This window comes from Delphinapterus leucas, chromosome 6 (genome assembly GCF_059928025.1).
Source record: "Delphinapterus leucas isolate spDelLeu-1000000601 "Yukka" chromosome 6, BTC_Dleu_Yukka2, whole genome shotgun sequence".
In the NCBI taxonomy this organism is placed as follows: domain Eukaryota; kingdom Metazoa; phylum Chordata; class Mammalia; order Artiodactyla; family Monodontidae; genus Delphinapterus; species Delphinapterus leucas.
Window position 1 is genome coordinate 105,414,559 of NC_143134.1, and position 12,862 is coordinate 105,427,420.

General features: G+C 55.2%; 1 protein-coding gene across 1 annotated transcript in view; it reads left to right on the forward strand.

Annotated features, from left to right (window-relative positions):
- COL27A1 (collagen type XXVII alpha 1 chain) overlaps nucleotides 1-12,862 on the forward strand; it is a 144,875-nt gene that overhangs the window by 87,290 nt on the left and 44,723 nt on the right. Inside the window, exons 30-33 of the mRNA XM_089912648.1 lie at nucleotides 2,164-2,217; nucleotides 4,082-4,135; nucleotides 4,358-4,411; nucleotides 7,973-8,026. Coding sequence (XP_089768774.1) covers nucleotides 2,164-2,217; nucleotides 4,082-4,135; nucleotides 4,358-4,411; nucleotides 7,973-8,026 — 216 coding nt within the window. The remainder of the gene's footprint in view (nucleotides 1-2,163; nucleotides 2,218-4,081; nucleotides 4,136-4,357; nucleotides 4,412-7,972; nucleotides 8,027-12,862) is intronic.

A 12,862-nucleotide genomic window follows, 5' to 3' on the forward strand; every position in this document is an offset into this window, starting at 1 on the left:
CAGGGGGAAACCAGGCCTCTAAACACCTAACCCTGAGATGTCTAGTCCAGCAGAGGACCCACGACTGTCTTGTTCCCAATTGCATCCCCAGCACCCAGCAGAGAGTCATATGAGAGCAGGGAGGGAGGGAGAAAAACCCCCATAGTCGACAACAGGCCTTTATCTGTAGACTGCATAAGGACCGGGCCAGCCTCCTCCCCCAAACCGGGGACTCAGATCCTGCCTGTGCCATGCCCACTGTAGGTGACAATGTTGCCTCCCCCCGCATGCCCTCTTGCCAGCTGAGAGGAGCCAACTGTGCCCACAGCTGTCAGAGCTGCTTCTGCACCAGCCCTGCCAGGTGGAAGCCCTGGGCCTTGGGGGCGAGCTTCCCTGGACCAGCCTCAGCTCCACCCGCGGGACAGGATGCCAGGGTGTTTCGGGACAGTGCCCCAGTGGGGACAGGGTGTCCTGGGATGGGGGCGGGGAATGGGCTGTATGGCCCTTATTCATGAGGATCCCATTTGGTTTCTTCATTGAAGTTTATGACCTGCCTGCCTTCCAGGACCCAACAACTCATAAATTTAAAGTAGCTATGAAATTTCTGTTTCTCTGGGCCAGCTGGGCAGGGACCTCTTAACAGAGCAGCTTTTATTCCCTTTACTCGGCATCCTCTAAATGTCTGACTGCTCCCTTGTTGGGAGCTCAGGCCTCTGTCTTAACCCCATGCCCTTTTACAATAAATTAGAATAGGATGGGAGGGATACTTGGTTATTTTCTGTGACTTATTAGCCATGATCTCATACCTTGAACCTCACCCCTCTCACCTCGTACTTCAACCCCGAAGGGTCTGTGAACTCAGGGAACTAGGCCCCCATGTATGGTGATAGTGTCGGAGTGCCAGGCAGATCTGTGCCCTGCTCATGGCCACACGTGTTGGAGTGACTGACAGGTGCATGGGCTTTGGAGCCACACAGACCAGAGTTGAATCCTAGGCTGCAGCCACGAGACACACACAGTCCCGGTCTGAGCTGCCACTTGAAAACTGTCTCTGAGCCCCGCAGAGCTGACCCTTTGGAACCGGATGCTTTTTCTTCACTCTAGTTGCCCGGGTGGGCCAGCTTCACTGCCTGAGTGTACAACTTCGGGTTTGTTTCTGATCAGGTTCAAGGTCTCATTTCTTTCTGGATACAGTTTGGGGACAGGGAGCACGTTTTATGGGGCAAAGCCACTCATCCCTCAGTCTTCCCGAATTCTCCCAGAAACCCTTGGCTACAAACCTGGGCTCTTCCAAAGCCACTTTTGCAGCCCTGAACCACACTAGACCCCCATCTGCTGGAATTCTCCTTAGCAGAGAAGAGAGTGGGGTCTGGGCTGGGAATCGCCTGCCTTCCGGGGTTACTCCTCTAACTAAGCCCTTCGCCCTCACTGAGGATGAGCCAGTCGCCTGCTCCTGGCGGCAGCGAGGCCTGCAGCCACCTAGAAGAATCCTGGAACACAGAGGCTAGTTATCACCCAGTGGAGTTAAACAGAGCAACAGGAACCACAGTGTGTGTGCGTGTGTGTGTGCGTGCATGTGTGTGCGTGTGCGTGTGTGCGTGTGTGTGTATGTGCTCTTTCAGAAAGGAGAGGAAGCCTTTCACAAGACAGTAAAAAGGCCTTCACTTCCCAGATTTTAATCAGGTCTTTTTGGCAAGGGCCGTTAGAGTGTTTCTTCTATCCCTGCCAACAGGTTTGTTTCTCTCTTTGAAACAGCCCCAGAGCCCCGAAAGATGGGGACAGATTTCTCATAGGCAGGCCTCTTCCCAGCACCGCTGAAGGACCTTCCCCTGCCCCGCCCCCCTACTCCCCTATCCCACCCCCTCCCCAAAGGTGGCTGCCTCCCAGCTTCTGGCACGGGAAGAATGTGTGGCTCTCCCAGGGATGCTGGCAGCAGCCCCACCGCTTGGCTCCAAAATCAGAACCATCTGGTGGAGTGAAGGAAGTCAGGACAGTGCCCAGAGAGAGGCAACTCTCTCCTCGGTGGCAGCCCCACGCTGGCTGGGTTACCCGGCACGGGGCAGGAGACACGGGGAGACAGCTCCGGTGGAAGAGAGATGTGGGCGAGTTACCTTTGAAACTCAGCACATCTCTGAATTCACGTTGCTTCCTTCTTTCTCTTGCTTTTATACACATTTCTTATAGGGACTTCTGGGATTCATTGGTCTGGTCGGGGAGCCAGGAATCATGGGAGAAAAGGTAAGTCGTGTGGGAATATCTAAGCAAGTAGAGCTTGTGTTTTGAGATTTTTAAAAGGTGAAGGGGCCAGTTGCCCTGGGGGTGTCAGACCTCCCTCCCTGGCCTCTCCTCGCTTCCCTGGCCTTCCAGACCCTCAAAGAGCCATTGTTCCCTGTCCCAGCATCCCCTGGGGCTTCCGCCATGTCCTCCTGCCAGCATCCTCAAACACAGTTAGATGTCTGTGTGACAGCCATCTACGTGGTCTGGGCCGCTCACAGCTGCGCGCTGGCACTGCGTGGGGCTGGCAACAGAAGGAGGCAGGGTCATCTTTCAAAAAAGGAGCCCAGTTCTTTAGTTTGCCTTGTTAATGCCAGCAGCTTTGTTTTACAGACCAGATAACCAAGGCTCCAATAGGGGAGGTGACTTGCTCAAGGTGACCCAGATAGGAAGTGGCAGAGCTGGGATTTGAACCACATTCAGTTTCCATGGCCACACTTTGCCCCACGTTGGCTCCCAGCCCATAGCTTGTGGCTTCCCATTTCCCATGGGCCCTTGAGGGGAAGGTTTATCTGATTCCCCAGGAAGGCGACCTACGGGAGTTGATATTATTCCCATTGGATAGATGGAAAGACTGAGGTCCTAGTCTGGCCCCACCTAGCTTCCCAGGCTCATCCCGTGCCTCCCTCTTATCATTCCCTGTGTCCCAGACCTTCTGGTCACCTTCTCCTCTTCCTCCTTCTCTTTCTCCTCTTCTACCTCTTATTTTTTAAAATTTAACATCTTTTTGAAGTAATTATATTCACAGGAAGTTGCAAAAAATAGCACAGAAAGGCCCTGTGTAACCTTCACCCTGTTGCCTCCATGGTAACATCTTTGATAACTTCAGTGCAATATCAAAGCCATCTCTGGCCTTCTTTTGTTGCTCGAATGTTCCATGCCCCTCCTCACCTGCAAACCATTACCCATGCCATTCCCCTGGCCAGGTACACCCTTCCCATCCCCCTATCTTTGCCTAGATGACTCTCAGTTATCCTTCAGCATTCTGAGGGAAGCCTTCCCCACCACACCCCTGCACTCGGGGGGTCAGATCCCCTAGTGAAACACCTTAGCACCAAGACCCACTCCCTCCCTTCACTTACCCCAGTTTGCACCTGTTTTGGTGATTTGTGTCAGTCTCCTCGTAACACTCTGTCTCGCTCCGTGTGAGCAAGGTCTGTCTGTTTCTACCCACCATCGTGTCTTCAGGGTCTAGCATATCATGCCAGGCACATAGTAGATGCTCAAGAAATGTTTGCTGGCTGTGCGAATACAAGAAAGAGGACTTCACACAAATAGAGCCAGGATCCAAACCCAGAGCCGCTGCCTTCCGGCCATAGCTCTGTCTGCTACACCTGCCATCTCTGCCCGATCTGTCTGGATTGGTCAAGAGAGACCAAGTTGCATCTCTGATTCTCCAGCATCTCATCTGGGTTGGAGCAGGGGGTGGGGAGAATAAAAGAAATGCCTTATATTGCCATCTCTGCCTTAACGAGCCCAGCCCAGGGGATGCCAGGCCTAATGAGGACCACAGAACGTGGGCCAGGATCAAAGGGGATGACGTGTTTAGCACATCCTTGATCTGGACCAGCCCTGCCCAAGGGAAGCCCACCGTGTGTGTGGCACACCACAGTGGATGCTGAGGCCTCCTAGGACTTGCTGGGGTTCTTGGCTTCTGCTGACTGAAATCTCAGGACTCCCCCCTCCCCCTGTCACCACCCTGGGTGATGTGGCTATAGACCTTGGACAAGTCCCTGCACCTACCTAGTCTCTGGAGTGCCCTCTGCACCCTCCCCCCATAGAGCCACCCCACTGCCGTGACCTCCCTGAATTGCTGTCTCCATCACAGGGTGACCGGGGCATGATGGGACCCCCAGGCGCGCCCGGACCCAAGGGGTCGATGGTAAGGAGCAAGTCTGCATCCCCTTGCCCTCTCCTGTCACAGCCGCGGTGACAGCTCTGCTCTCCTCTGCCTGCGTCCGCGTACCCAAGGCGTTCACGACGACCGGCTCCTTTACCTTCCAGGAGGCCCTGGGCTGGGGCTGAGCCGCGGCCGAGGCAGAACTGCAGAAGGAAGAGGCACCTTCCAGAGCTGATTCCTTCTTTTTCATCTCTTTCTTGGTAGGGTCATCCTGGAACTCCAGGTGGCGTTGGGACACCCGGGGAGCCTGGACCTATGGTAAGCAAAGCCCTCATGTTCCCTGAGCTCAAACCCACTGTCGAGTCATGGTGAGGAGTCCAGGTCTCAAAGTCAGACAGACCGGGAATTCCAGCTCCCCAACTCCCCGGCTGTATTGTCAGGGCAGATCATTGAACTCTGCACCTAAATTTTGCTCATATGAAAAATAGATGAAATAACTATGGTCATGATAGTGTGATTGCATGGGTGAAACGAAACCAGGCAGCTAATGTTCATTACATAGGGATGGTCATTGCAAGGGAGTGTCATGGTCATTGGCACCTCTGTTGCTTTGTTCACCCACTCAGGAAATACTGTGTCCCATGTGCCGCTCCAGGAGCTGCCGTCAACAAGGCAGAACACTGTCCCTGCCCTTTAGGAGCTCGTATTCTGGTGTGGCGGAGAGAGAAGCCAGTAAATAAGTGACAGATGCTATGGAGAAAGCAGGGAAGAAAGTGGGAAATGAAGGGCCAAGGATACAGGGCTCCTGGGCTTCTCATGATGACTGAGGCACCAGGGATATTCCTGAGGATCCCAAAGCGGGGAGGTGGGAGAGGCGGGGGGCTGGGGGGAGGGTGTGGCCAGGAGCACCCAGATTCAGGGGTCCCTCCTACTCCCCCGAGGGTGAGGTAGGGTTGGGGGCTGGGTGGCTCTCACCCTGAGCACATGGAGCTTCTGGTCCCTCCACCTCTGCTGGTGGAGGACGGAGGGAATTGGGGCAGGGCACTCACTTCGGCCAAGGCTGAGGCTCAAGGCTGGGAGCCCACTCTGGGGCGAGGGGATGGGGGTGGGGTGGGCTTCAGGCAGGTGGAAAGGGTATGGTGGGAGGGGGACCGGCACAGGCAGGATCCCAGGGCAAGCCTGGAGGGTGATGAGTTCAGGTGCCTTCACAGGCTAGACTGAGGGGCTCCCTGAGGTCTGAGGAAGGAAGAAACGGGAGCCTTCGATGGTTTGAATCCAAGGGAAGTGCGTCCACACCAGTTCTCTGAGCCACTTAGGGAAGCAAGGCCAACTCAGTTCCCACACTTTTCTGTGCACCTGCCGCGTGCTGTGCCCATGCTCAGTCCTGGAGTTGCAAAAATGATACAAAAGAGATCCTGCTCTTAAGATTCTCACTGTCTAGTCCTCTCACTCATTAACAGACTTTTACTGAGCACCTACTATGTGCCAGACAGTGCTAGGTGCCCAGGGTAGGGCCGAAGCCAGAGAACAAGGATGCTAGGGGTCTATCATCCAATTCTAGCTGTGCCCCCGGACCTCAGGCTCCCTGAGCCTCCCTCTAGGCTTTCTTCCTCCCGTGTCCAACCTCCTCCCCATTCCATTTCCTCAGTGCTTCCATCTGTTCAATGGTTTGGCTCCGACTTAGTGAAATCAAACAGTGAGCTGCCGTTTTCAGATCCCAAGGTTGCCATTGACCCTCCTCTGTTGCAGTGTGGGGCTGGGCCCTTGGATCTCTTGGGGCTCCTTTCGGACAGCCAGCTGCCCCCAGTGCCACTGGGGAAGCAGGATAGCATGGAGGTCCAGAAAGCTTCAGAATCAGACACATGTGAGTCAAATTCTGGCTCCCCCTTTACTAGCTGTGTGATTGTTGGCAACATTTATGGCATCTCTGAGCCTCAGTTTCCCCATCTGAGTCAGCATAATACCACCTTCATTATGAGATTGTTGTGAGAAGTGAATGATACCGTGCATGATGTAATGCTTAGCAAACTACCTGCATATACTAAGTGCTTAATGAATGGTAACAATAATAATTACTATTACTATTTGTTAGATATGACAATTACCACTATTATTAGTAAGACTGTTACTATGAAAGTGACATTTCTGATGATACCGTTCACGTCTGATTGGCATTTTCCACTTTTCCAATCATTTTAACATCCATGTTCTCCTACAGTCCACTGAGGTCAGCCAAGGTTATTATCTCCATTATTTGGAGGGGAACAGTCAGGTCCTGGGACCACCAGTTTCTGACCTCCCCTCCCTTTGAGAGAGCTGACAGCAACCCTTTACTGAGGACCTTCCAGGTCATTTCATCTTCCTAGCAACTCTAGAAGTCAGGGACTCTTCTTATACCCATTTTATAGATGATGAAACTGAGGCCTGAAGAGTTTAAGTCACTTGCCAAAGGTCACAGAATTAGTAGGTGGCAGAGTCAGGGTTTGAACCTAGTTCTCTGGTGGAACAGTGTGCTCTCTACACTACTGCCTCTGAGTTGAGACTTGGCTCCTGACATTTCCCAGTGACGCATTGCATGCCTTCTGCAGTCTGAGATCCCTCTATAAAATGGTCCATTCTCACCCAGTCGTCATGTTCTCCCTCACCCGGGAGTCAGATCTGTCTTTTTAGGGGGCCAAGCCCGGGTCCACACCCTGCTTGCTCTACTGACAAGGGATCAGGTTGGGACCCAGCGCCTCACATCAGCCCTTTAGCAGTTGAAAGGTCTGCGCCCCCTGAGGCCCTGGGAAGAGAGAAATGGGAGCAGAAAGAGGAGTTTTTCCTGAGGCCCCAAACTGAGCTGGGCCTCTCCCTGGTATTCGGAGGGGGGGATGAGGCCGTCTTTTCTTGTAAAAGGAGCACGCCCAGTCTGAGAATCCCGCGGAGCTGGGAGGCTCCTGCAGCTGTTGGAGGGGTCCTTGGCCAGCCATGCGGCTAAGACGCAGCTTGACGTGTGTAGCTGGGGGCTGGAACCTGGGGAGAGAAACCAGGCAGCGAGGCGGTTTCTTCACCTTCTTCATCTCTCTTCACCTTCTTCACCTTCACCTCTCTTCACCTTCTTTCTCTCCCTTCGTATCCTCTGTCCTCTTCAGTCCTTCCCTTAATTCCTGTCATCGGCCCGCCCTGGGCCAGGTGCTGGGAATTCAAAGAACAAAACCAGCCCTGTTTTTTCTTTCCCTCCCTCCCTGTCTCTTTTTGTCATTCCTTCACCAAACTGAGATAACCCTGGCAGGGGCGTCTTCCCTGGGCCCTGCTCCCTTCTCTTTGCCTCCCCGACCGACTTCTCCACCCAACCTCTCCCCCTCCCCCTCCCCCCTCCACACGTGCTTCCTGCTCCCCCCCCCCCCCCCCCACTTCTGGGCCCTGGTCTCGTTCTGCCCTCTCTTACCCTCCCTGGCTCTTCCTGCCCTGGGCAGACCCTTCTGGATGCTTGCAGGTAATATTCAAGGTCAGGGTGGGGGGACAGAACTTGGGACCCCATATTCTTCTTGCTGATGGAGAGAGAAAAGGGGAAGTGGGAGTTGGAGATTTTGGTCAGGAATGTCCTCATAGCTGCCGGTTGTTGATTTTGAGATAAAGAAGGAAGCAGCTTATCCATCCAGGATGCCTTCTCCCTGCTGCCGGATCCCCAGGCGCTGACTCCTGCTCAAGGTGGCAGCACGTCCACTGCTTCTCCTGGGGGACAGATCTTCCCACTAGGCCCAGTCCTTCCATCTGGAGCTGCTGGGCTCGGGAGTGGCCGCTCCTGAACAGCGCCTGTTTGAGGCTGCAGGCCTAGCCTTCGGTGTTGTACTTGCTCCCTAAAAAGGGCCTTCTCCAGACTCTTTCTCCTCCCCACAGGGTCCTCCAGGATCTCGAGGCCCGCTGGGCATGAGGGGAGCAAAGGGACGCCGGGTAAGTGTGGCCCAGCCCCCGGGGGCGGACACCCGCTGGAGAGACCCCTCTTGGTCCTTGCCCTCCGCCCAGCCCTGAGATCTGTGACTTTCACAGCACCAGCCTCCTCGCAGGCCTGGCTCTCCGTGTGGGACCCCGACCCATCTTTCCCAGCCCATTTCTGAGCACCACGCCTTGCCATCCAGCAGGAACAGAGGGGCTCTGTAGTGCCAATGCTTTGACCATTCATGTGTTTGCTCATGCATTCATTCACCTACAATTTATTTAGCACCTGCTATGGGCCGGCCACTGTTGGAGGCTCTGTAGATATCACAAGAACAGGACAGGCAGGACCCTTGCCTGGCTTCATGGCTCAATCAAGTAGGTCAAACAGACAGTACAGGGTCATTAGCACATCGATGGTGGAACCACAGGCAGCTTGGGAGCCTGGAGGAGGCACCTCGCCTGACCAGGGTACCAGGGAAGGCTTCAAGGAGAGGGTGATGCTTGAGCTGATGCCCGGTTCCAGGCAGAGGGAAAGCCTTAAGGTGAGAAGGAACGGCATGTTTAGGGATTGCCCACTGGTTCAACAGAGGGGCAGGAGAGAGGGATAAGACCAAGAATTAGCAGGTGTCAAGCCAAGCAGGGCCTCAAACTCCACAGCTAAGCCTATGGGCTATGTTCCCAGGGTAGTGGGGAGCCGCAGAGGGTTTTATGCAGGGCTGGCCCTGAGCACGGTAGCTAGAGGTGATCACTAGTACTTACTCTGTGCCAAGCACTATCACGTACATTGACTCAGCTACTCTTCAGCACTGCCCTATAATGTAGGTGCTATTCTTAATTCCCATTTTACAGATAAGGAAAGTTAAGGCACAGAGAGGTTAAGTCACCTGCCTCAGGCTGCACAGGTAGAAAGTGGCAGCACTGTGATTTGAACCCAGGGGATCTGACTCTTTCGCATACTGAAGGCGGGGAGGGCAGATGGAGTGGTTTCCTGCCCCCAGTGGGTGTCCAGGTGCCAGGCCAGGCAGCCTTGTGAGAAGGAAACAAGATGGCACAGTGGCCCAGGCAGCCGGCCTGATATTCAAGCTCATACCAGGGGATCCGAGATGATTATTCTCTTCTTGGCTGAATTTCAAGTAGTTTAAAAATTTCCCCTGAACGAGGTGCTCTGAGCAGTCTGCCTCGGAGAGGCGAGCCTTAAAGGCATTCCCCTGGCCTGGCAGGACCCCTCCCAGTGCCACGCCCTGGTCTCTGCGAGTAGCCGAGACCCTTTGGCAGCCGGGTTGCACCCTGACCCTCTGCACATTCCCTCCTGCCCGGGAAGCCAGGTTGGCTGGAGGCGGAGCTGTGCTGGCCCAGGCCCTGCCCCGCACAGCCTGCCAGATGCAGAGGCTCAGGCCTCCGTCAACTCACTGAGCCCCTCACAACCGTCGGACCACCCTTCCCGGTGGTGGCTTGAAGAATGTATCTCCTGCTTGAGGAAACCCAGGCTCCCAACCACATCAAAGTCTCCGGGGCTGGAAGGGGAGCTTCAGGAACATGAGCCCCGCCCCCTGCTGGGTTTGGCAGGAATGCAAAACCTGTGGGACCCACCCCCTGCGTCCCCTGCCTGACAGGCCATCTTTGGCCACTTCACAGATGGGGTCACTGAGCGGGGCGGCGGTGGGGGGACTAGAGAGGCACCCGCTGAGCCTGTGAAAGACCTCAGTTCTGGGCAGGCCCCCTGTGCAGCTCCTGGCTTGCTCTGGGACCATAGCAAGGCCTTGTTGATCTCCAGGCCTCAGTTTCCCCGAGTGTGCTGTGGGAAATGAGCTTGGAGGTCTGCAAGGCCCTGCCTGCTTTTCTGCCCATGTGCAGGACGGGCCCTGCTGCCCACCCCACTGCCCCAGCCCCCTGCCCTGGGAAGAACGAGCACTAAGGGGTCGAGGCCAGGACCAGGATGGGGCCCCAGACCCTCAGCTCTTCGTAGAGCTGTTGACCAGGGTCTGGGTCCATGGGCCACGAAGAGCTGGGGCTATGGGGTCACACAGGCATAGCAGCAAGTCTCAGCCTTCCCAGTTACCAGCTCTGGGACCTCTGGCCAGTTTCTTAGCCTCTATAAGGCTTGGTGGATGACCTTAGGAGCAAGTTGGAAGGAACCAGACTTTGAACCCAAGTCAGCTGAATGCCCAGTTTTTTCCACCACTACCTGTCATTGTTTATCAGTGTGGGAGTGAGCTCCCTGTCACAGGGGGTGTGCAGATTAGAGCCCGGGGCAGGGTGTTGGAGAAGACAATGTCTAAAAGCCCTCTTACCCGGGAGACTCCGCTATCTCCCTCCAAAACCCACTTTGAGGGAGTCGTGAGGATTCTGTGATCCAGGTGCCTGACACTGAACTCTGCTCCTGTGAGTGGGACTTAAGAGCTCGGCAGACCTGGCCTTGAATCCCAGCTCCTCCCCTGACCTCGGGCAGTCAATTCGCCCTCTCTGAGGCCCCAGTGTTTCCTCTATAAGATGGGTCGGCAACAGAACCGACCTCTTTGAATGGCTGTGGGGATAGAATCCCTTTGCCAGCACCTCGAGTGGTAAGCACCTGGAAGGGCAGCGGTATGTAGCAAGGGCTGGGCACACGTTCACTCCCTTTCCATCCCTTTTTCACAAGAGCTGCGATTGGCCAGATTTGCTGTCCCCTGGGGCTCCTCCCAGCCAAGCCAGATGCCCAACCTGGCTGGGAGGCAGCCCCGGCTGTGACTGCAAAACATCTTCCCGGGGAGTGGCTACAAGAGAACAGATCTGTGGCTCTGACAGAAACCCAGACCTGCCTCCAGCAGGGTGGGCTGGCCCGTGTTCATTTGGGGAAGGAGGGGGCAGGACTGAGGCACCCACAGGACAGAGGACGAGCTGCAGAGTGGCCCAGAGCAAGGGTTAGGCTGTGCACTGCCTTCGTGCCTCTCCCTGCACAGCGGAGCTGGGGAGGGAGAGTGGCTGGGGCCCCTTTGCCGCCTCCTCCTCCTTCCAGGGAGGAAAGGTTAATCCTGTTCCCCCCCAGCCAGCCCCTGCTTCTACCTGAGCTCTCTGGTGGTCCGGGGGATAGCAGAGTCTCCCAGGTAAGAGGGATTTTAGATATTGTCTCCTCTAACACCGTGTCCTGGCCCTGACCTGCATACCCCCTGTGACACGGAGCTCACTCCCACACTGAAAAATAGTGACAGGTAGTGGTGGGAAAAAATGGGCCTCTGGCTGACTTGCATTCAAATTCTGGCTTCTCCACATACTAGCAGGGCAACCATAGGCTATTTCCTTATTTGTTAAATGAGGAAAATAGCTTTCACTATTACTGCTACTGCTGCTGTTGTCGATGTTATTACTATTATTATAGATCTCATAACCTTCCTCCCAGCGAGGCTTTGATTCCCAGGAGAAACAGGGTGCCGTGTGATTCAGGCCAAGCCCTTGACACCTCTGGGCCTCCGCTCCACTCTCAGAGCTGTCCCTTTCCAGGAAGATTAATGCCTCGGGTAGAGACAGAGGTCAGGGGCCAGAAGCCATCTCTCAGGAGGGCCCGGATGCCCACCATCAGCTCAGCTTCTGTCCTGGCTCTCGTGACCTGGGATGCCCTACATCCTAACCTGTGTCCGTCTCCACCAGGCCCCTGTCCATGAGTCAGGGGCGGTAAGTCTAACACGTGGTCTGACAGTGTCCATCTGAGACTGAGGCCCAGGGAGAGGAAGGGGCTTTCCTGGGGTCACACAGCAAGTCGGTAGCAAAACCAGGACTTGCACCCACACCCTCTAATCAAACCTCATCTTGAACCCGTGAAAATTCTGAGCCTCATATAAGCTGCCTATTATGAGGAAGGGAATGAATCCAGGTTTGCTAGGCCGTTGCTCTGCGCCCCTGCCCCTGGGGAGCCTGCAGCCCCCTCTGGAGGAACCAGATATTCTACACATGTAGCACTTACTACATGCCAGGTGCTGAGCTGCCCGTGTGCATTATCTCCTCCTGCCTTGACAGGGAGATTTCTCATCCCCATTTCAGAGATGGGATAACTGAGGCTCAGCAAGGAGCAGCCACTTGTCCCTGAGACACAGCGTTTCCTGAGCAGCACTGTGCCTAGTGCTGGACCCCTAATAGATTCTGGGCCAGGGCCTGAGACACTGGGCACAAAGACTCCCAGCCCACGGTCTCCTGGCCCAGGGTGAGTTCATCAATGTGGTGCTATTTAAGGCCGCAGCGTCGAGCTGAAGCTGATAAGAAGAACGGTCACTTTTTCTGGTTCAACTATTAATTGAAAATTTCCTTGTTCAATATTTAAATGATTTCTCCATGTTGCTTTTTCTCATCCCTCATATCCCCTATGCCCAGACGCTTCCCTGGCCCCCTTGTGTGCCTGGTCCCCTCGCTCCCAGGCTGGGGCGGGTCAGCCTCCTTCGCAGGATCCTCTTTGTCTCCCCAACACGGCCTCTCTGGCCCCCTGCAGAACAAACACCACACTGTTCTCCATGGTGGACCCCAGGGGACCCCATCCCATCTGTGTCTCTCTGGGAGGTCCATGGAGGGGACATAGGGGGCAGTGGGTAGAACCCTGGAGGGAATACCAGCTGCTAATGTGCTAAGGGACCTTGGACAAATCACTTCCCTTGCAGGGCCTCAGTGTTACCATCTGTGCAGTGCGGGGAAGAGGGGATTCTGCCTGCCCCAGGGGCCTCTGAGTTCTCAAAAGACCAAGAATCCTGTCTCAGAGGTCAGACCTGAACCCAGAACTCCAGGGAACAGCTGCCCTGTCCTTGCCCCCTCCTCATGTGAGCTGGGCCAGATTAGCTGCACATCTGGCTGGAGAGGGGGCTGTTCCACATATCTGGCCACGTGTAGACC